Source organism: Chelonia mydas, chromosome 13, assembly GCF_015237465.2.
Source record: "Chelonia mydas isolate rCheMyd1 chromosome 13, rCheMyd1.pri.v2, whole genome shotgun sequence".
Taxonomy (NCBI): domain Eukaryota; kingdom Metazoa; phylum Chordata; order Testudines; family Cheloniidae; genus Chelonia; species Chelonia mydas.
The window spans coordinates 39,453,384-39,474,044 of record NC_051253.2 but is presented as its reverse complement, the minus strand read 5'-3'; the positions used below and the strand labels follow the sequence as shown (position 1 = coordinate 39,474,044).

General features: G+C 49.6%; 1 gene segment (V, D, J or C); it reads left to right on the top strand.

The window, feature by feature from the left end:
* Nucleotides 1-39: 39 nt before the first annotated feature.
* Nucleotides 40-1,152, top strand: LOC119567923. The segment is given in 2 exon segments: nucleotides 40-338; nucleotides 519-1,152. Coding segments are annotated over 2 exon segments (381 nt in total).
* Nucleotides 1,153-20,661: the final 19,509 nt, after the last annotated feature.

The following is a 20,661-nucleotide window of genomic DNA, read 5'->3' as shown; positions in this document are numbered from 1 at the left end:
CCCCGCCCCCTCCCGGACCCTGCGAGACTTTCTAGCAGCTCAGCGCAAAGGCAGCTACCAACCAAACTCGGAGAGATTTGATGCTTGACGCCAAGAGTCACGATTTAATTCGGAGCGGAAGCAGCGTTCCCGGATTCCTTCAGCCCTCAGAAGACAGAGGTCGGCTTCCCTCTGCGAGGAGAGGGCCTAATTCGTTTCTTCTGACATTGCGGGGGCAGGGGGGTGCCTGAGTGGAGAGAAAACGGAGCCGCTCCGTGAAGAGGCGCAGAGACACCGAATCTTCATTGGGAGGATGCTTAAAACCCTGGTCTCCATGACTGCGCTGCTCCTTGTTTCCAGTGAGTCAGATTCCCACGTGGCATTTCTAGGCATTATTCTCTCCCCCCACCCCGTATTTATTAATTTTCGCCTGTGTCCAGGTGTCCTTCTCGGCGGCACTTCACGCTGCACCTGCGGCTAGTTTCCCTGTCTGTGTCTGGGGGATTTTTCATGCTCTGTTATTATTCTTTTATTCCAAGGCGGAGCGGTGGAGGGGAAGGTTTCTCAGCCTGCTGCGCTGCTTTTCCTGGCGGGGGGCAGGGCTGACCTCCCCTGTAACCACAGTGTCACTGGCTACGAGAGAACTTTTTGGTACTATCAGCGCCCCGGAGCTGCCCCTCGAGCTGTGATTTCTGGCTACAACTCCGCGGAGACGTCGGAGCGGTTTGAACTGTCCATTGACCCCTCCGGCCGGTCCGCCCCGCTGCGCATCACCAAGGTGGCGGTGGAGGAGTCGGGGGTGTATTACTGCGCCGTGAGAGGCACAGCGAGAGGAAATGCAGGGCCAGCTGAACAAAAACCTCCCCGAGTCTGAGCTTCCTTCTCTTCCGGCCCAGGACTCCCACACAGATAATCAAATTGAGGGCTGGGATCCTCAAAGGAGCCAGGAGAGTCGGCCCATTGAACCCCAGTGAGCAATAAGCGCCTGACCCCCTTGGGCTCTTTTGAAAATCTCAGCTTTGAACAACACCATATAGAAATTCATGACTGTATCCAAAGTGACTCAGGCAATTAGAAGCCTAATTGTTATGGTCTTGCAATGAAAATAAGGCTCCGAAGGGTTAGATTTGCAAAGGTATTTAGGGACCTAAAGATAGAGAGAGGCACCAGGGACCAGATTTGCAGAGGTACTTAGGTGCCTAAAGAATCTGCTGGTGCCTAGTAGGATTTTGAAAAGCACCTAACTCCCATTGGCTTTCCTGGAAGTTAGGGGCCTAGCTGCGTTTGGAAACCTCATTAGGCACCTGGCCTCTGAGTCTTTGGGCTCCCAAATACTGTTTTGACCAGAGCATATAGTCAAAGTCTGGGGCCCTGTGGATGTCCCTGTTGGGAGCAGAAATTAGAGTCGCAGCGGCCATCTACTCTACCCCCTGCCAAGGTGCAGGGTTGCGGGGCTTGGTAATAGATATTTATTTGCTGTGGTTTTATGGATTTACAAAGAACGGGCAAAGGCCTGTAGCTCTGAATGCAGAGGGAATAAAACAGCAGGAACCAGCTTCTCTTGCTTCAGCCAACACCAGGTTCCGAAGCGCTCTCGCTGGCTTTCCCCAGGGACCCGCTATGCACACACCACCCAGGCTGCTGCTTGGCTTTCGGCATCCTCTCTGTTCCTGTCTGTTTTCAGTTTCTCTGTGTTCTGCCTCCCCTTCCTCTCCCCCTCAGGAATCATTTCAGAAAAATCGGGGGCAGGGGGAAGCTGTGTGAGCATACAAAACATTAGATGCAATTATATTATATCCTGCAACAACTGGGGAAATGGGGAGGAAGTGGAGCAGCTAGGAAAAGTCTGGGAGGAGGCAAGCCAAGGTTATGGGGACAATTGTCCCATAGCAAATGACCCCCCTGAATCCCCATCTATTTACAATACCCACTGGAACCACCCCACCCCAACTTGAGCAGACTCTACTAGGCTTTATTTTAGGTGTGATCCCTTAAGCGTTTCTTACAACTCTCTTAAGTGAAGGGCATGTTTACACATCAGTTTGAACAAGGTTTTAGCTCAGCCCATAGCAAGGTTTCCCCCCCAATGATAAGGATGCCTTTAAAAATCTGGTCCAAAGTCATTTTGAAAAATGGTACTGAGCCTTTAAGTCATGAAGGCACTGTTGAAAATTGTACCCCAAATCCCCAAGAGTGTAGTTCCACCTTCAGTGACGTAATTCTAGAGTAGCTCGGTTACTGCATCGGAGTGACTCTGGAGATACTACACGGCTGTGAGCGATGGCCCAGTTTCACCCCATCATTCTGTTAATGGCTCTCAGAAAGCGCCTTTCCATCACAAGAATAACACAACTTAGAGTGACCCTCTTCTATCCAGCACCATCACCCACCCAACCAAAATTCTTCTTCATTGATGTTATTATTAATCCTCTACCCCCTGCATCTCACCCTGACACCTCTTCTCCTCTTCCCCACCTTCCATCTCACCCTGACACCCCCCCTCCTCTTCCCCACCCTGCATCTCACCCTGACACCCCCTCTCCTCTACCCATCCTCCATCTCACAAATACACACAATCTCTATCAGACACTCCTCTTCTCTCTCAATCCATCCACACCTCTCTCTCCTTCCCCCTACATTCTTTCACTCCCTGGCCCTTGGAAACACCGGGGGCAGTCAGTGGATGGGGGCCAGCAAAAGGTGATTTATCCCTAGGGTCCCTCTGAAGTTTCACGCTCACTGAATCAATTCTCTTGCTGGTTTTCACTCCTAGTGGCTCCAGGCAGAGCCGAGATCCAGCAGCTGGGCTCCACAGAAAAGAAATCATCCCTGCTGTTTTAGCCACGTGGTGGGGGGAGGCCCGTTCATGCTGAGCTGTTTGTGTTTGGCTGACAGGGATCTTCCCTGATACTAGCCACGCGGTGTGTGTGTGAAGCGATCATCCCAGAGAATTGGGGTGTGGGGGGGTTGGGTTGTGCTGTACATTCGCCCTAAAACCACAGCCCCTCCTTTTAAATGGCCAACCCAATGGGCTTTGCTTGGTATGGGAAAAGAGGGTGCTGCTGTTTGAAACTGTTCCCACATGTTATGAAGCTTAAAGAAGCTGAAACCCTTTGCCTTACCATGGCTGCCTGCAAGTTGAATTCTGTTGCCCAGCCGAGCATGTGTGATGTCTCACACCAAACTGGCAGGCACTCAATATAAGAGGCAAAATGCAACCTTGTACCAAAGCACATGTGCTATGTAATGTGAATCGCTTGATTCAGTGTGAAATAGTCTTCCCTTTGTTCTCTAAAATGTGTCTTTTTAAATACTACTCTCCCTTTTTTTCCTCCCGCAGACGCAAATGTTTCTATGCTCCCCCTATCATCTCCATCCCAGAAGCTAGTGCAGATTAGAAAGGGAAAAAACAGAGTTGTGATGAAATATTCTCAGAGCTCATGCAGTCCTCCTGCACGGAAAGAGCTCAGCAGAATGCATGGAGGCAAACAATGGCAGAGTCCAGGGAAGCATTAAATGAACGTGATGAGAGGAGGGAGGAGCACACTGAGAGGAGGCAGGATGCAATGCTGAGGCTAATGGGGGAGCAAAGTGACACGCTCAGGCATCTGGTGGAGCTTCAGGAAAGGTAGCAGGAGCACAGACCACTGCTGCAGCCCCTGTATAACCACATGCCCTCCTCCTCAAGTTCCCTACCCTCCTCACTCAGATGCCCAAGAATGCAGAGGTGGGGGGAGGCTACGGGCACCCAGCCACTCCAACAAAAGGCTGGCATTCAATAAGTTTTGAACTGTAGCATGGCCTTGTCCTTCCCTCCTCCTCCACCACCCCACCCGGTGCTTCCCTCCTCACCCACCCCTCCCAGGCTACCTTGTGAGTTTTCCCCCTATTTGTGTGATGAATTAATAAAGAATGCATGATTTTGAAACAATAATGACTTTATAGCCTCTGAAAGCGGTGACTGAAGGTGGGAGGTTGGTTGGCTTACCAGGAAGTAGAGTCAACCAAGGGGGCGGGTTTTCATCAAGGAGAAACAAACAGAACTGTCACACCGTAGCCTGGCCAGTCATGAAACTGGTTTTCAAAGCTTCTCTGATGCACAGGGTGCCCAGCTGTGCTCTTCTAATCTCCCTGGTGTCTGGCTGCACGTAATCAGCTGCTAGGCGATTTGCCTCAACCTCCCACCCTACCATAAAGTCTCCCCCTTACTTTCACAGATACTGTGGAGCACACAGTAAGCAGCAATAACAATGGGAATATTGGTTTCGCTGAGGTCTAACCTAGTCAGTAAACTGCACCAGCACGCTTTTAAACGTCCAAATGCATATGCTACCACCATTCTGCACTTGCTCAGCCTATAGATGAACTGCTCCTTACTACTGTCCAGGTGCCTGTGTACGGCTTCATGAGCCAGGGCATTAAGGGGTAGGCTGGATCCCCAAGGATAACTATAGGCATTTCAACATCCCCAATGGTTATTTTCTGGTCTGGGAAGTAAATCCCTTCCTGCAGCTGTTCAAACAGACCAGAGTTCCTGAAGATGCGAGCATCATGTACCTTTCCCGGCCATCCCACGTTGATGTTGGTGAAATATCCCCTGTGATCCACCAGTGCTTGCAGCACTATTGAAAAGTACCCCTTTCGGTTTATGTACTCACCGGCTTGGTGCTCCCGTGCCAAGATAGGGATATGGGTTCCATCTATGGCCCCACCACAGTTAGGGAATCCCATTGCAGCAAAGCCATCCACTATGACCTACACATTTCCCAGAGTCACTACTCTTGATAGCAGCAGCTCAGTGATTGCGTTGGCTACTTGGATCACAGCAGACCCCACAGTAGATTTGCCCACTCCAAATTGATTCTCGACTGACCGGTAACCGTCTGGCTTTGCAAGCTTCCAGAGGGCTGTCACCACTCGCTTCTCAACTGTGAGGGCTGTTTTCATCTTGGTATTCTTGCACTTCACGGCAGGGGAAAGCAAGTCACAAAGTTCCATGAAAGTGCCCTTACGCATGCAAAAGTTTCACAGCCACTGGGAATCATCCCAGACCTGCAACACTATGCAGTCCCACCAGTCTGTGCTTGTTTCCCAGGCCCAGAATCGGCGTTCCCTGGTATGAACCTGCCCCATTACCACCATGATGTCCAAAGTGCCAGGGCCCGTGCTTTGAGAGAAGTCTGTGTCCACGTCCTCAAGACTATCGTGATCGCGCTGTTGTCACCTCCTCGCCTGCTTTTGCAGGTTCTGCACATACAGCAGGATAATGCGCGAGGTGTTTGCAATGCTCACAACAGCAGCGGTGAGCTGAGCGGGCTCCATGCTTGCCGTGGTATGGCATCTGCAGGAGAGCAGAGTGGCAGCAGAAGCTGTGGATGATGACGGATGCCACGAGAATAGATATTTATACAGAATGATGAGAGGACCTGCGAGGTGGATTCATGGCACCAGGAGAGCAGAAGAGCAGAGTTGCAGCGGAAGTGGTGGAGGACGGTTAGCACCGAGCACATTTCCCGAGGAAGAACACAAGTACGGGGAGCCCATGACAGACAACATGGAGAAATTCGCTATTGAGACAAGAGCAGCAGAGCAGAGTTGCAGTGGAAGCAGTGGATGACGACGATGTTTAGCAGTCCTACTGCTCCGTCTTGCTGCCAGCAGTATGGCGTCCGCACGGAAAAAAGACGTGAAACGATTGTCTGTCGTTGTTTTCACAGAGGGAGGGGCGACTGACGACATGTACCCAAAACCACCCGCGACAATGTTTTTGCCCCATCAGGCATTGGGAGCTCAACTCAGAATTCCAATGGGCAGCGGAGACTGCGGGAACTGTGGGATCGCTACCCACAGTGCAACGCTCCGAAAGTCGACGCTAGCCATAGTACTGTGGATGCACTCCACCGACTTAATGCGCTTAGTGTGGGCATAGGCAATCGACTGTATAAAATCGATTTCTAAAAATAAACTTCCATAAGATCGACCTAATTTCATAGTTAATTTCATAATTAAAGACTAACAGATTTATTTAGGCATAAGCTTTTGTGGGTTAAAAAAAACCCATTTCTTCAGATGCACGGAGTGAAAATTACAGATACAGGCATAACTATATATTGGCACCTGAAGAGAAGGGAGTTATCTTACATGTGGAGAGCCAGTATTGAAGGCCAATTTAGACAGGGTTGATGTGGTCCACTCCCAATAATTGATGAGGAGCTGTCAATACCAAGAGAGGGAAAATTGCTTTTGTAATGAGCCAGCCACTCCCAGTCCCTATTCAAGCCCAAATTAATGGTGTTAAGTTTGCAAATGAATTGTAGCTCTGCAGTTTCTCTTTGAAGTCTGTTTCTGAAGTTTTTTTGTTGAAGGATGGCTACTTTTAAATCTGTTATTGAGTGTCCAGGAAGATTGAAGTGTTCTCTTACTTGCTTTTGTATGTTACCATTCCTGATGTCTGATTTGTGTCCATTTATCCTTTTACATAGAGACTTTCCAGTTTGGCCAATGTACATGGCCGAGGGGCATTGCTGGCACATGATGGCATATATCACATTAGTAGATGTGCAGGTGAATGAACCTTTGATGGTGTGGCTGGTGTGGTTGGGTCCTCTGATGGTGTTGCTAGAGTAGATATAGGGACAGAGAAGGCAACAGGGTTGTTACATGGATTGGTTCCTGGGTTAGTGTTTCTGTGGTGTGGTGTGTAGTTGCTGGTGAGTATTTGCTTCAGGTGTGGGGGCTGTCTGTAAGTGAGGATTGGCCTGCCTCCCAAGGCCTATAGACTACGAAAGCCTATGATGATGGCCAAGCTACCAAGCTTTGGGGGAGGGATAGCTCAGTGGTTTGAGCATTGGCCTGCTGCTAAACCCAGGGTTGTGAGTTCAATCCTTGAGGGGGCCATTTAGGGATCTGGGGCAAAAATAAGGGACGGTACTTGGCCCTGCTGTGAAGACAGGGGACTGGACTTCATTACCTTTCAAAGTCCCTTCCAGTTCTATGAGATAGGTATATCTCCATATAAAAAAAATAAAAAGCTAGGGACCAACCAACCAATCACCTCTTTTAACTGCCATATGAAGATAATAATGAGGAATCCTCACACATAAAGAATTCCTTAGTCAACTAGACTTAAAACTATAAAGACACTAACATGTAACAATTCTCTGCCTTTCAACATGCACTTGATTCAGCACCAGCCACTAGTAGTAGTTTGTTTATATAATCAGCTGATCGGAGAGGACACGTTCACCACAGTCTAATCTTGTGCCATCAGAACCGATATATTTTTATTAATATATATGAACATTTTTAACTCTTTAATATGACAAAATCTATATCAGTTAACAACAAAAATTATGTCTTTTACCAAATCACATCTCTTATTTGCTTAAATTTGCAGCTCTAGGCTGAGAGTGTGTGTCACATTTTGGTCCAATAGGGATGTGTGACGAAGTGGGACTGTTCTTAATGTTTCCTCTGAATAGTGTGGGGATGTCTCAGTTTCCCCTATGCAGTTCTTAAATATCTAGGTGGTGGGGTAAGGGTGTATGATCATTGCAGAGCCCTAGAGGGCAGGTGTGTGCAGGGGTCTGGACTCAGAGAATGGCCAACACCCTGTTTCCTGGCAACTGATGGCCTGGGCCCTTGCCCCCTGCAAGGTAAGAGCTAAAGGGGTTGGAGAACAAAGGAATCAGGTGACCTCCTGGCCCGGGAAAGGGGACAAAGCCCAGAGGAGGAGGAGGGGCTGGAGAGTTTTTCAGTTTGAGGCTGGTTGGGGACATGGAGTGAAGTACAGACATGGTTGTCTGGCTCACTGCCCCCCAAAATGGAACCAGCTGAGGGGTCCTGTTCTCTGCACCTACAAGCTCTGTGTTAGACCATGTTCCTGTCACCTAATAAACCTCTGTTTTACTGGCTAGCTGAGAGTCACGTCTGACTGCAGAGTTGGGGTGCAGGACCCTCTGGCTTCCCCAGGAGACTGCCTGGGTGGACTCGCTGTGGGAAGTGCACGGAGGGGCAGAGGATGCTGAATGCTCCGAGGTCAGACCTAGGAAGGTGGAAGCTGTGTGAGCTGTGTGTCCTGCAGGCAGTCTGCTCACAGAGAGGAGACTTCCCCAGAGTCCTGCCTGGCTTCGTAGGGAGCAGTTCCAGAGCATCGCCCAGGGACTCCGTGACAGGATGCACATAAAAACAAGTTGTGAAACTTATCAAATGCCAAAAAATTAACAAGTGTCTAAATCTGAGACCCCCTTTGAGCTTGACGCCCAGGCCAAATGGCCTTTCTGCCCTGCTCCCCCAGATTGGCCCTGCCTGTGTCTCATGGCTGCCTGCGGGGTTCAGGGCCAGCAACTGCCTGTGGGGAGGGAACAGGGCCTGCCTAGGCAGGGGCTCAAATAGGTGAGTGTCAGTTTGGATCCCCAGCTAGCTGTAGGGGATCCAAACTGGGGGGAGGGTAATCAACCCCAGCCAGTTTGTCATAAACCTTGTCCCTGAGGCCTCAGTAGAAATGGGGATGTTCCCCTGGCAGCACGCAGGTGAGAAGGACTTGAGAGGGAGGTGGCAGACGTGCTCTTTTGATGCCCAAGCCTGAGTGCACAGGGAGAGCAGGGGTGCAGGCACTGCTCCGTGGTGCTGTTGGCAAACGTCTGCGACTCGCGTGCCCTGGGTGCACGCCCCGAAAGTGAGACATGTACAAGCACAGCACAGCCTGAAGAGCGCCAGCTCCTGGGTCAGGGAAGTCACCATTTTTTTTTTACAAGAGCTGGAAACTGGCATTGCATAAGCCAGGAACTCCTGATCGACACCTAGGTTGCTCCAGGAGACCAACCCATCTAGCACAGAGAACGGGGAGGAGGGGGGACAAAGACTGAGCTGAAGCTAGATTCATGCTCTCCAGGATGCCAGGGCGCCCTCTTGCTCTAGCTGAAGATAGCCTGGGAGTTCCCAGCATTGGCCTCCTGCTGTTTCTCTCTGGGAGCCCTCGCCCTGCAGCCTGGCCTGTCTGTGTGCTGCCAGGTGCACATCCCAGTGCGGAGTCCCTGGTTTAATGCCAGGGGACGGTGATTGGGAAGGAAATGTACTGCCATGCCAGGCCTGGGAACGGGCTGAGGATAAGGCTCTGGGGCACTTGACGTGTCAGTACCCAGTGGAGGGGGCCGGGAGCCAAGTGCCCACTGGAGCCATCTGTAAGGTGCTAAGTCCCTCCTGTGCTGGGCTCCAGCCAATCCACAAGCCAGGAACTGGCCCTGTGACTCGCAGAGCAGGTATATCAGTCTCACAGCAGCAGCTCAGTCTGCTCAACATCACCCCAGGGCCAGGAACTCGCTCCTGCCTGACATTGGCAACAGTCTTAGGGTATGTCTACACTATGGAATAAGGTCGAATTTATAGAAGTCGGTTTTTTAGAAATCGTTTTTATATATTTGAGTGTGTGTGTCCCCACAGAAAATGCTCTAAGTGCATTAAGTGTATTAACTCGGCGGAGTGCTTCCACAGTACCGAGGCAAGCGTCGACTTCCGGAGCGTTGCACTGTGGGTAGCTATCCCACAGTTCCCGCAGTCTCTGCTGCCCATTGGAATTCTGGGTTGAGATCCCAATGCCTGATGGGGCTAAAACATTGTCGCGGGTGGTTCTGGGTACATATCGTCAGGCCCCCCTTCCCTCCCTCCCTCCGTGAAGGCAAGGGCAGACAATCGTTTCGCGCCTTTTTTCCTGAGTTACCTGTGCAGACGCCATACCACCGCAAGCATGGAGCCCGCTCAGGTAACCGTCACCATATATCTCCTGGGTGCTGGCAGATGTGGTACGGCATTGCTACACAGTAGCAGCAACCCATTGCCTTCTGGCAGCAGACGGTACAGTACGACTGGTAGCCGTCCTCGTCATGTCCGAGGTGCTCCTGGCCACGTCGGCTGGGAGCGCCTGGGCAGACATGGGCGCAGGGACTAAATTTGGAGTGACTTGACCAGGTCATTCTCTTTAGTCCTGCAGTCAGTCCTATTGAACCGTCTTATGGTGAGCAGGCAGGCAATACGGATTGCTAGCAGTCGTACTGTACCATCTTCTGCCGGGCAGGCAAGAGATGACGATGGCTAGCAGTCATATTGCACCATCTTCTGCCGGGCAGGCAAGAGATGACGATGGCTAGCAGTCGTACTGTACCATCTTCTGCCGAGCAGCCATGAGATGTGGATGGCATGCAGTCCTTCTGCACCGTCTGCTGCCAGCCAAAGATGTAAAAGATAGATGGAGTGGATCAAAACAAGAAATAGACCAGATTTGTTTTGTACTCAGTTGCCTCCTCCCCCATCTAGGGGACTCATTTCTCTAGGTCACACTGCAGTCACTCACAGAGAAGGTGCAGAGAGGTAAATCTAGCCATGTATCAATCAGAGGCCAGGCTAACCTCCTTGTTCCAATAAGAACAATAACTTAGGTGCACCATTTCTTATTGGAACTCTCCGTGAAGTCCTGCCTGAAATACTCCTTGATGTAAAGCCACCCCCTTTGTTGATTTTAGCTCCCTGAAGCCAACCCTGTAAGCCGTGTCGTCAGTCGCCCCTCCCTCCGTCAGAGCAACGGCAGACAATCATTCCGTGCCTTTTTTCTGTGCGGACGCCATACCAAGGCAAGCATGGAGGCCGCTCAGCCCACTTTGGCAATTAGGAGCACATTAAACACCACACGCATTATCCAGCAGTATATGCAGCACCAGAACCTGACAAAGCGATACCGGGCGAGGAGGCGATGTCAGCGCGGTCACGTGAGTGATCAGGACATGGACACATATTTCTCTGAAAGCATGGGCCCTGCCAATGCATGCATCATGGTGCTAATGGGGCAGGTTCATGCTGTGGAACGCCGATTCTGGGCTCGGGAAACAAGCACAGACTGGTGGGACCGCATAGTGTTGCAGGTCTGGGATGATTCCCAGTGACTGCGAAACTTTCGCATGCGTAAGGGCACTTTCATGGAACTTTGTGACTTGCTTTCCCCTGCCCTGAAGAGCATGAATCCCAAGATGAGAGCAGCCCTCACAGTTGAGAAGTGAGTGGAGATAGCCCTGTGGAAGCTTGCAACGCCAGACAGCTACCGGTCAGTTGGGAATCAATTTGGAGTGGGCAAATCTACTGTTGGGGCTGCTGTGATGCAAGTAGCCCACGCAATCAAAGATCTGCTGATATCAAGGGTAGTGACCCTGGGAAATGTGCAGGTCATAGTGGATGGCTTTGCTGCAATGGGATTCCCTAACTGTGGTGGGGCCATAGACGGAACCCATATCCCTATCTTGGCACCGGAGCACCAAGCCGCCGAGTACATAAACCACAAGGGGTACTTTTCAATAGTGCTGCAAGCTCTGGTGGATCACAAGGGACGTTTCACCAACATCAACGTGGGATGGCCGGGAAAGGTACATGACGCTCGCATCTTCAGGAACTCTGGTCTGTTTCAAAAGCTGCAAGAAGGGACTTTATTCCCAGACCAGAAAATAACTGTCGGGGATGTTGAAATGCCTATAGTTATCCTTGGGGACCCAGCCTACCCCTTAATGCCATGGCTCATGAAGCCGTACAGAGGCAGCCTGGACAGTAGTCAGGAGCTGTTCAACTACAGGCTGAGCAAGTGCAGAATGGTGGTAGAATGTGCATTTGGACGTTTAAAGGCGCGCTGGCGCAGTTTACTGACTCGCTTAGACCTCAGCGAAACCAATATTCCCACTGTTATTACTGCTTGCTGTGTGCTCCACAATATCTGTGAGAGTAAGGGGGAGACGTTTATGGCGGGGTGGGAGGTTGAGGCAAATCACCTGGCTGCTGGTTACGCGCAGCCAGACACCAGGGTGGTTAGAAGAGCACAGGAGGGCATGGTACGCATCAGAGAAGCTTTGAAAACCAGTTTCATGACTGGCCAGGCTACGGTGTGAAAGTTCTGTTTGTTTCTCCTTGATGAAACCCCCCGCCCCTTGGTTCACTCTACTTCCCTGTAAGCTAACCACCCTCTCCTCCTCCCTTCGATCACCGCTTGCAGAGGCAATAAAGTCATTGTTGCTTCATATTCATGCATTCTTTATTCATTCATCACACAAATAGGGGGATGACTACCAAGGTAGCCCAGGAGGGGTGGTGGAGGGGGGAAGGAAAATGCCACACAGCACTTTAAAAGTTTACAACTTTAAAATTTATTGAATGACAGCCTTCTTTTTTGGGGGCAATCCTCTGTGGCGGAGTGGCTGTTTGGCCGGTGGCCCCCCCCCACCGCGTTCTTGGGCGTCTGGGTGTGGAGGCTATGGAACTTGGGGAGGAGGGCGGTTGGTTACACAGGGGCTGTTGTGGCAGTCTGTGCTCCAGCTGCCTTTGCTGCAGCTCAACCATACACTGGAGCATACTGGTTTGGTCCTCCAGCAGCCTCAGCATTGAATCCTGCATCCTCTCATCACGCTGCCGCCACATTCGAGCTTCAGCCCTCTCTTCAGCCCACCACTTACTCTCTTCAGCCCGCCACCTCTCCTCCCAGTCATTTTGTGCTTTCCTGCAGTCTGACATTATTTGCCTCCACGCATTCGTCTGTGCTCTGTCAGTGTGGGAGGACAGCATGAGCTTGGAGAACATTTCATCTTGAGTGCATTTTTTTTTCTTTCTAATCTTCACTAGCCTCTGGGAAGGAGAAGATCCTGTGATCATTGAAACACATGCAGCTGGTGGAGAAAAAAAAGGGACAGCGGTATTTAAAAAGACACATTTTATAAAACACTGGCTACACTCTTTCAGGGTAAACCTTGCTGTTAACATTACATACATAGCACATGTGCTTTCGTTACAAGGTCGCATTTTGCCTCCCGCCACCGCGTGGCTACCCCCTCAACCCTCCCCCCTCCCTGTGGCTAACAGCGGGGAACATTTCTGTTCAGCCGCAGGCAAACAGCCCAGCAGGAATGGGCTCCTCTGAGTGTCCCCTGAAGAAAAGCACCCTATTTCAACCAGGTGACCATGGATTATATCTCACTCTCCTGAGGATAACACAGAGAGATAAAGAACGGATGTTGCTTGAACGCCAGCAAACATACACTGCAATGCTTTGTTGTACAATGATTCCCGAGTATGTGTTACTGGCCCGGAGTGGTAAAGTGTCCTACCATGAAGGACGCAATAAGTCTGCCCTCCCCAGAAACCTTTTGCAAAGGCTTTGGGAGTATATCCAGGAGAGCCGCGAATGCCATGGCAAAGTAATCCTTTCACATGCTTGCTTTTAAACCATGTATAGTATTTTAAAAGGTACACTCACCGGAGGTCCCTTCTCCGCCTGCTGGGTCCAGGAGGCAGCCTTGGGTGGGTTCGGGGGGTACTGGCTCCAGGTCCAGGGTGAGAAACAGTTCCTGGCTGTCGGGAAAACCGGTTTCTCCGCTTGCTTGCTGTGAGCTATCTACAACCTCATCATCATCATCATCTTCTTCGTCCCTAAAACCTGCTTCCGTATTGCCTGCATCTCCATTGAAGGAGTCAAACAACACGGCTGGGGTAGTGGTGGCTGAACCCCCTAAAATGGCATGCAGCTCATCATAGAAGCGGCATGTTTGGGGCTCTGACCCGGAGCAGCTGTTCGACTCTCTGGTTTTCTGGTAGGCTTGCCTCAGCTCCTTAAGTTTCATGCGGCACTGCTTCGGGTCCCTGTTATGGCCTCTGTCCTTCATGCCCTGGGAGATTTTGACAAAGGTTTTGGCATTTCGAAAACTGGAACGGAGTTCTGATAGCACGGATTCCTCTCCCCATACAGCGATCAGATCCCGTACCTCCCGTTCGGTCCATGCTGGAGCTCTTTTGCGATTCTGAGACTCCATCATGGTCACCTCTGCTGATGAGCTCTGCATGGTCACCTGCAGCTTGCCACGCTGGCCAAACAGGAAATGAGATTCAAAAGTTCCCAGGGCTTTTCCTGTCTACTTGGCCAGTGCATCTGAGTTGAGAGTGCTGTCCAGAGCGGTCAAAATGGAGCACTCTGGGATAGCTCCCGGAGGCCAATACCGTCGAATTGTGTCCACAGTACCCCAAATTCGACCCAGCAAGGCCGATTTAAGCGCTAATCCACTTGTCAGGGATGGAGTAAGGAAATCGATTTTAAGAGCCCTTTAAGTCGAAATAAAGGGCTTCATCGTGTGGACGGGTGCAGGTTTACATCGATTTAATGCTGCTAAATTCAACCTAAAGTCCTAGTGTAGACCAGGGCTTAGACTGCTTCAGCCCTGTTCCTAGTCCTACTCCAGCCCTGGTCTCACTCCAGCCTCGCTCCACCCACGCCCTGGCCTCCTGAGTCCAGCTCCAAACACTAGACCTGACTACCTCCATCACCTTTGCTGACCCCATCACTTCCATAGGGAATGGCACTGAGGTTGCCGGGGGAACAGGCATTCTCGGCTTGCCAGGAGCCATTGTTCTATTTACCAGGACAGTCCAGTGCTGGTCCCTTTGCCCTGTCAATGCAGGGTCCTCCCTGAGCTCTGGAGAGGGCTAGGGCTGCATTAGCATGCTTGATGTGCAGCTGCGGGAGAGTCTGCAGAACTGCCTGGAGACAGCAATGCTTGCCTCCCAGCCCAGGAAGCCCAGAGACCCAGAGCATAGACGTCTTTCAGAACATCTCTGCTAGCAGGAACCATTGGGTGAGGAATGGACCCCCCAGGGCAGGGGATATTCAGGAGACCCAGCATGGGGGGAATTGGGCCTGGGATTCTCTGCACAGCTGCTGACACACAGGCCTTGGAATGATGAGCCATGAAACTCCCACAAAGCCTGGCCCCTGGCACACAGCTCTGTAGCACTGGGACCCCGTAGACATGAGCTGCAATCCAGCAGGGCCCTGGGCCAGCACCACCCAATCACCCTCTCCCACTGCCCCACTCTGGCAGGCCAGGGCACAAACACACTGGGCATTCCCCCTTTCCATGGCCCAACAGGACGGCAGGGGCTTTGGCCAACACAGCTTCCCACAGAAGCATTTGCTATAGCAGAGACAGTCACCTCTACACAGTCAGCTCAATGGGATTCATGGAGGTGGGGTCCCTAGCTCAGGGACTGCATAGGCTTCAGAGACTTCTAAGGCTTTGCCTAGGGGGCAAAACCATTCTATTCCCTGCACAGTGACTGCTGGACACAAAAGCAAATATGTTCTTTGTGGTGTGAGGATCTAGCACAGTGGTTTCCCCGGACTCACTGAAACCCCACAATGCATTTAACGTGGGTCTCAGATGTTTTGATCCTCTCTGTGCAGAGTAAGATTCCATTTGTCAACCTGGGGAAAGTCTTTTCTTCCAGGTGATAACCCTGTTTCTATCACTGCATTTGTCCCAAAGCCTAAATTCTGGCCTGTGTTCATTATCTCTGAGTTTATCTATCGTGTTTCCAATATCTCTGTGTGTATCCAAGATGTGTGTATTATATCTGCATGTATCTGTTATGTTTACATTGTCTGTGAATACATCTATTGTGTTTTATTCTGTCTTTGTCTAGCTAGAATGTTTCCAATATCTAAGTATGTATCTATTATGTTTCTGTGAAATATGAGTGTCTCCATTACGTATCTAATAGATCTGTATCTATTATGTGTACATTACACCTGAATGTATCTATTATGTCTGAGTATAACTATTATGTTTCGATTGTATCTTTATCTGTTTAATGTTTCCATCACCTATGTATGCATCTATTATGTTTCTATTCTGTCTGTGTCTCTACTATGTATCTGTTATATCTGAGTGTCAAGTTTATAATATATTGGAATGCAAATATTATGTATCTCATATCTGAGTGTATCTTATGTTTCTATATAGCTGAATGCAGGTATTATGTATTGATTATATATGGATGTATCTATTACCTGTATATTATGTCTGAGTATGTCTTTTATGTTTCTGTTATACCTTTGTTTATCTATTATGATTCCATTTCCTCTGTGTGCATCTATTTTGTTGTTATATCTCCGAATGTCTATTTTGTTTCCATTGTCACTGTGCTTATTCTGTGTTGCTTCGCTCCCCCCACAGAGGGGACCTATGGAGACCCAGTGATCCATACTGAACGCAGCGTTATTGTCTCACAAGGAGACCATGTGTTTCTCAACTGCACCTCTAAGTCTGTTTCTTCCTATCCCTTCTGGTAGGTGCAGTAGGTACATTGCAAGAGAGGACTCAGATGAAGGGATCAGAAGAGGGTTCAATACTGCACAGGATGAGAAGAAAAAATCCTTCCCTTTGGGGAAACCCGCCAGCGACCCGCTACCTATTACTGCGCTGTGAGAGACTCAGGGAAACAGAAGAGGGTGGAAAGGAGCAAAAACAGTGCACAGGAACCTGTGGGCTGGAGTCTGAGCGATTGGGAAGTCATGGGGACTGGAGGTATTTTCCATATAGAGAATACAGAATAACATTTCTTTCCATCTGTGCTCATAGTCAGCCCTGTGATTTCCCTTAAAGTGTGTGTACGATTTCTGCCATTATGAGGAATAACATGAAACTCAATTTAACATGAAATAGGAATATATATATAGGAAATAGGAATATATAACCTTTTGTAGTTTTCTCCCCCGCTCTCCTGCTGGTAATAGCTCATCTTAAGTGATCACCTTCCTTACAGTGTGTATGATAACACCCATTTCTTCATGTTCTGTGAGTATATAAATCTCCTCACTGTATTTTCCACTGAATGCATCCGATGAAGTGAGCTGTAGCTCACCAAAGCTTATGCTCAAATAAATTGGTTAGTCTCTAAGGTGCCACAAGTCCTCCTTTTCTTTTTGCTAAGTGAGTGAGATTCCATCCCTCAGCCTGTTCCCATTGTATTTTTCCAGTTGATAACCTTATTCGCATACATCACTTGATGTTAACGGTGCCTAAAATCTTGTGTGTGCTTCTATGTCTGTATTATGCATGGAAATACAATGCATTATATCTGTGCTTATATAGTATGTCTGTGTTATGCATGCATTGTATTTCCATTATATCTGAATGCATCTGTGATGTCTACATGATGTCTGTGTCTACCGTATGTCTATTAGAACGGAGTTGAAATAGTATATTCCTATTATGTCTTCTCATACCTATTATGTTTCTATTATATCTGAATCTAAGTTATGTATTTATTGTCTCCCTGTATCTAATGTGTTTCGATTCACTATTTCTGTTATATTACTTTGTATTCAACATGTTACTGTTATATCTGAACGTGCCTAATACGTTTATATAATATCTGTGTCTTTTGTCTTTCTATTATATCTGAATGTATCTACAATGTCCTTATTATTCCTATCTATTGTGTTTCTATTACATCTCAATGTAACTATCCCATCTCTCTATATTTAGCATGTTTCCATTATTATATGTGTCTGTTACGTGTACAATAACTTGTACACGTAACAGTCACATATAATAATGGAAACATGCTAAATGGAAAATGGCCCACCTTGATTATCATACACATTGTAAGGAGAGTGGTCAGTTTGGATGAGCTATTACCAGCAGGAGAGTGAGTTTGTGTGTGTGTGGGGGGGGGGGGTGAGAAAACCTGGATTTGTGCTGGAAATGGCCCACCTTGATTATCATGCACATTGTAGGGAGAGTGGTCACCTTGGATAAGCTATTACCAGCAGGAGAGTGAGTTTGTGTGTGTGGTTTTGGAAAAAAAGGGGGGGCGTGGGGGGTGAGAAAACCTGGATTTGTGCTGGAAATGGCCCACCTTGATTATCATACACATTGTAAAGAGAGTGGTCACTTTGGATGGGCTATTACCAGCAGGAGAGTGAGTTTGTGTGTGGGGGGGGTGGGGGGGTGGGGGGGTGGAGGGTGAGAAAACCTGGATTTGTGCTGGAAATGGCCCAACTTGATTATCATACACATTGTAAGGAGAGTGATCACTTTAGATAAGCTATTACCAGCAGGAGATTGGGGTGGGAGGAGGTATTGTTTCATGGTCTCTGTGTATATAATGTCTTCTGCAGTTTCCACAGTATGCATCCGATGAAGTGAGCTGTAGCTCAGGAAAGCTTATGCTCAAATAAATTGGTTAGTCTCTAAGGTGCCACAAGTACTCCTTTTCTTTTTGCGAATACAGACTAACACGGCTGTTACTCTGAAACCAATAACTTGTGTGTCATTAAGTTGCTATTATGTCTCTCTGTATATACTGTATATGACAGGTTTCAGAGTAGCAGCAGTGTTAGTCTGTATCCACAAAAAGAACAGGAGGACTCGTGGCACCTTAGAGACTAACAAATTTATTTGAGCATAAGCTTTCGTGAGCTACAGCTCACTTCATCGGATGCATGCAGTTTCTATTGTGAGTGTTTATATTATTGTGTTTTTATTTTATCTGTGTATCTAGTGTGTTGCTATTACATTTGAGTGCACAAAATACGCTATCCCCGCCCCCCCGCCGCCGCAGGACGGAGCAATGGAGACCCAATCACCCAAACCAAAGGCAGCGTCCTGATTTCCCGAGGAGACTCTGTGGTTGTTAACTGCACCTATGAGGCTGCTTCTCCCTCTCTCTTCTGGTACGTGCAGTTCCCCAGCCAGCCCCCCAGACTCTTCCTGAGGGACCTGGGAAGGGAGGACTCGGATGAAGGGATCACCAAAGGGTTCGATGCCACCCACGGTAAAAAGCAGAAATCCTTCCACCTGTGGAAACCGTCCAGCGACTCGAGCGACTCCGCGACCTATTACTGCGCCGTGAGAGACACAGTGACACAGACCGGCAGGGAGCTCAGCGAAAACCTCCCAGGAGCTGTGGCAGGAACCGCAGGCTCCTGGGAGAGAGCGGGGGTGGAAGGGGAGGAATTCTGCACGTACTGGAGTAGGAACAGACTTCTGTGTCTCTCACAAAACGAGCGCACACAATCTCACAGGCCCTCTTTAGCCATTCCTCAAGTCTGCATCGCCTCTTTCTGCTGCAGACAGTCCAGGATTTTAGGATTGCAGGATGCACGGGGCAGGTCATAGAATAAAACTAAGCATCCACTCAGGAAACAGGAAACGAATGAACGGACCTACATAATCTACCTGGGAAATGAAAAATAGTAAACCCTCCCCAACCCCTCCCAAAACCAAACCAAAGAGCACACAGATAGACAGACAGACAGATATTATTATTTACTGGTGTTATCCTAGCGCCCAGCAGCCACAGTCATTGACTAGATCCTATTGTGCTAGGCGCTGTACAAAGAAAGAACAAAAAGTCAGTCCTTGCCTCCAAGTGCAAGACAAGAGAAAACAGGTGGAGACAGACAGACAGATAGACAGAGGAGGGCATACAAGGAAACCATGAAGCAATAGTGTCTAAATAGACAAGACAGACACAGGGTGGGGGAGAGGTATCATATATATACACTAAGATTTGTCTTCTGTGCGCTCACTTTGCCACGTGAGGGCGGTGTTGAGGTAGAAAAATAGGACAAAGGACCATATTCTTCTGCCTCATGCTCTCTGCCTTCCTCTGAACGGCCACCCACCCCAGTCTCTGCCCTTCACACCAGACCACCCTCGGGCAGCCTCCTACAGAGAAAGACACTCACGGCTGTGCAGTCCTCTCTGCGGGTGATCCCCGCGAGTGGCAGCTTCAAGACAAAAGACACAAGGGTTTTTTGTTTAAAGTTTTTCTGTTCTCTGGAGCTGCCGTATAGAGACACAGTCCCGTTCGCCCTAGCTTGGTCTGGGGCCCAGCCCAGTGGTGTCCCAGCCTCCCTGAAAACCTCACCATGCTGTCACGCTGGACAGCAGCTGCCTTAACGGTGTTTGCTCTAAGTGAGTGAGGTTTCCTGCCCCAGCCCGGTCCCAATTCACTAATCCGGATTAGAATCTTGTCTCCTTACAATGCGCCTGGGAGGGGGGGAGGGGAAGAGTGCAATTGGCCCCTAAGGGTTGTATGTGGGTGAATTCGGTGGCAACTTCTCTCTTCCAGGTGCCCCGGGCTGTGCGGAAATCCTGCAGCCGGTCTCCGCAGGGGCTTCGGAGGGAGCTGGGCGGAACCTCACCTGCTCGCACCCCTCCGTGACAAGCGAATGGATATTCTGGTGGCGCCAGCTCCCCAGCCAGGGGCCCGACGTCATCATCGTTGAAGGACTCAAAGTCCGAACTTCCAGCACCGACCCGGGGGGACTTTGTTCTTCTCCCCAGACAGAAAGCCCAGCGCGCGGGCCCTGGGCAGGGCGCGGCTGGCAGGCGCAGCGGTGTATTACTGTGCTCGGAGCGAGACGGTGTGACAGCCAGGGGCGGCCCCGCGGTAACCGACCCATGTCCCGGCTGTGTGTGGGTGCGGGGCGGAGTGGAAGGGGGAACCCGGGCAGAGAAACGCCCCGGTGACAGGGATTTTCCCAGGAGCTGAGGAGAGTTAGAGGATCTGGGCACCAGACTGCATTTGCTCACTTCTGCACCTCCCAAAGTTTTCGCTGGTTCGCTAATGCGACTAAATGGGCCACAAGGGGGAGCCAGTGCGTTCCAAAAGCCACACCAAAAAGAACAAGAGGACTTGTGGCACCTTAGAGACTAACATTTATTTGAGCATAAGCTTTCGTGAGCTACAGCCCACTTCATCGGATGCATGCAGTGGAAAATACAGCAACACAGCCATTAAATGGCACCGGGGTACCTTTGCTGTCATCTCTCTCCTTCTCTTCTTTGGAGCGCCTAGACACCAAGAGAAATTCAT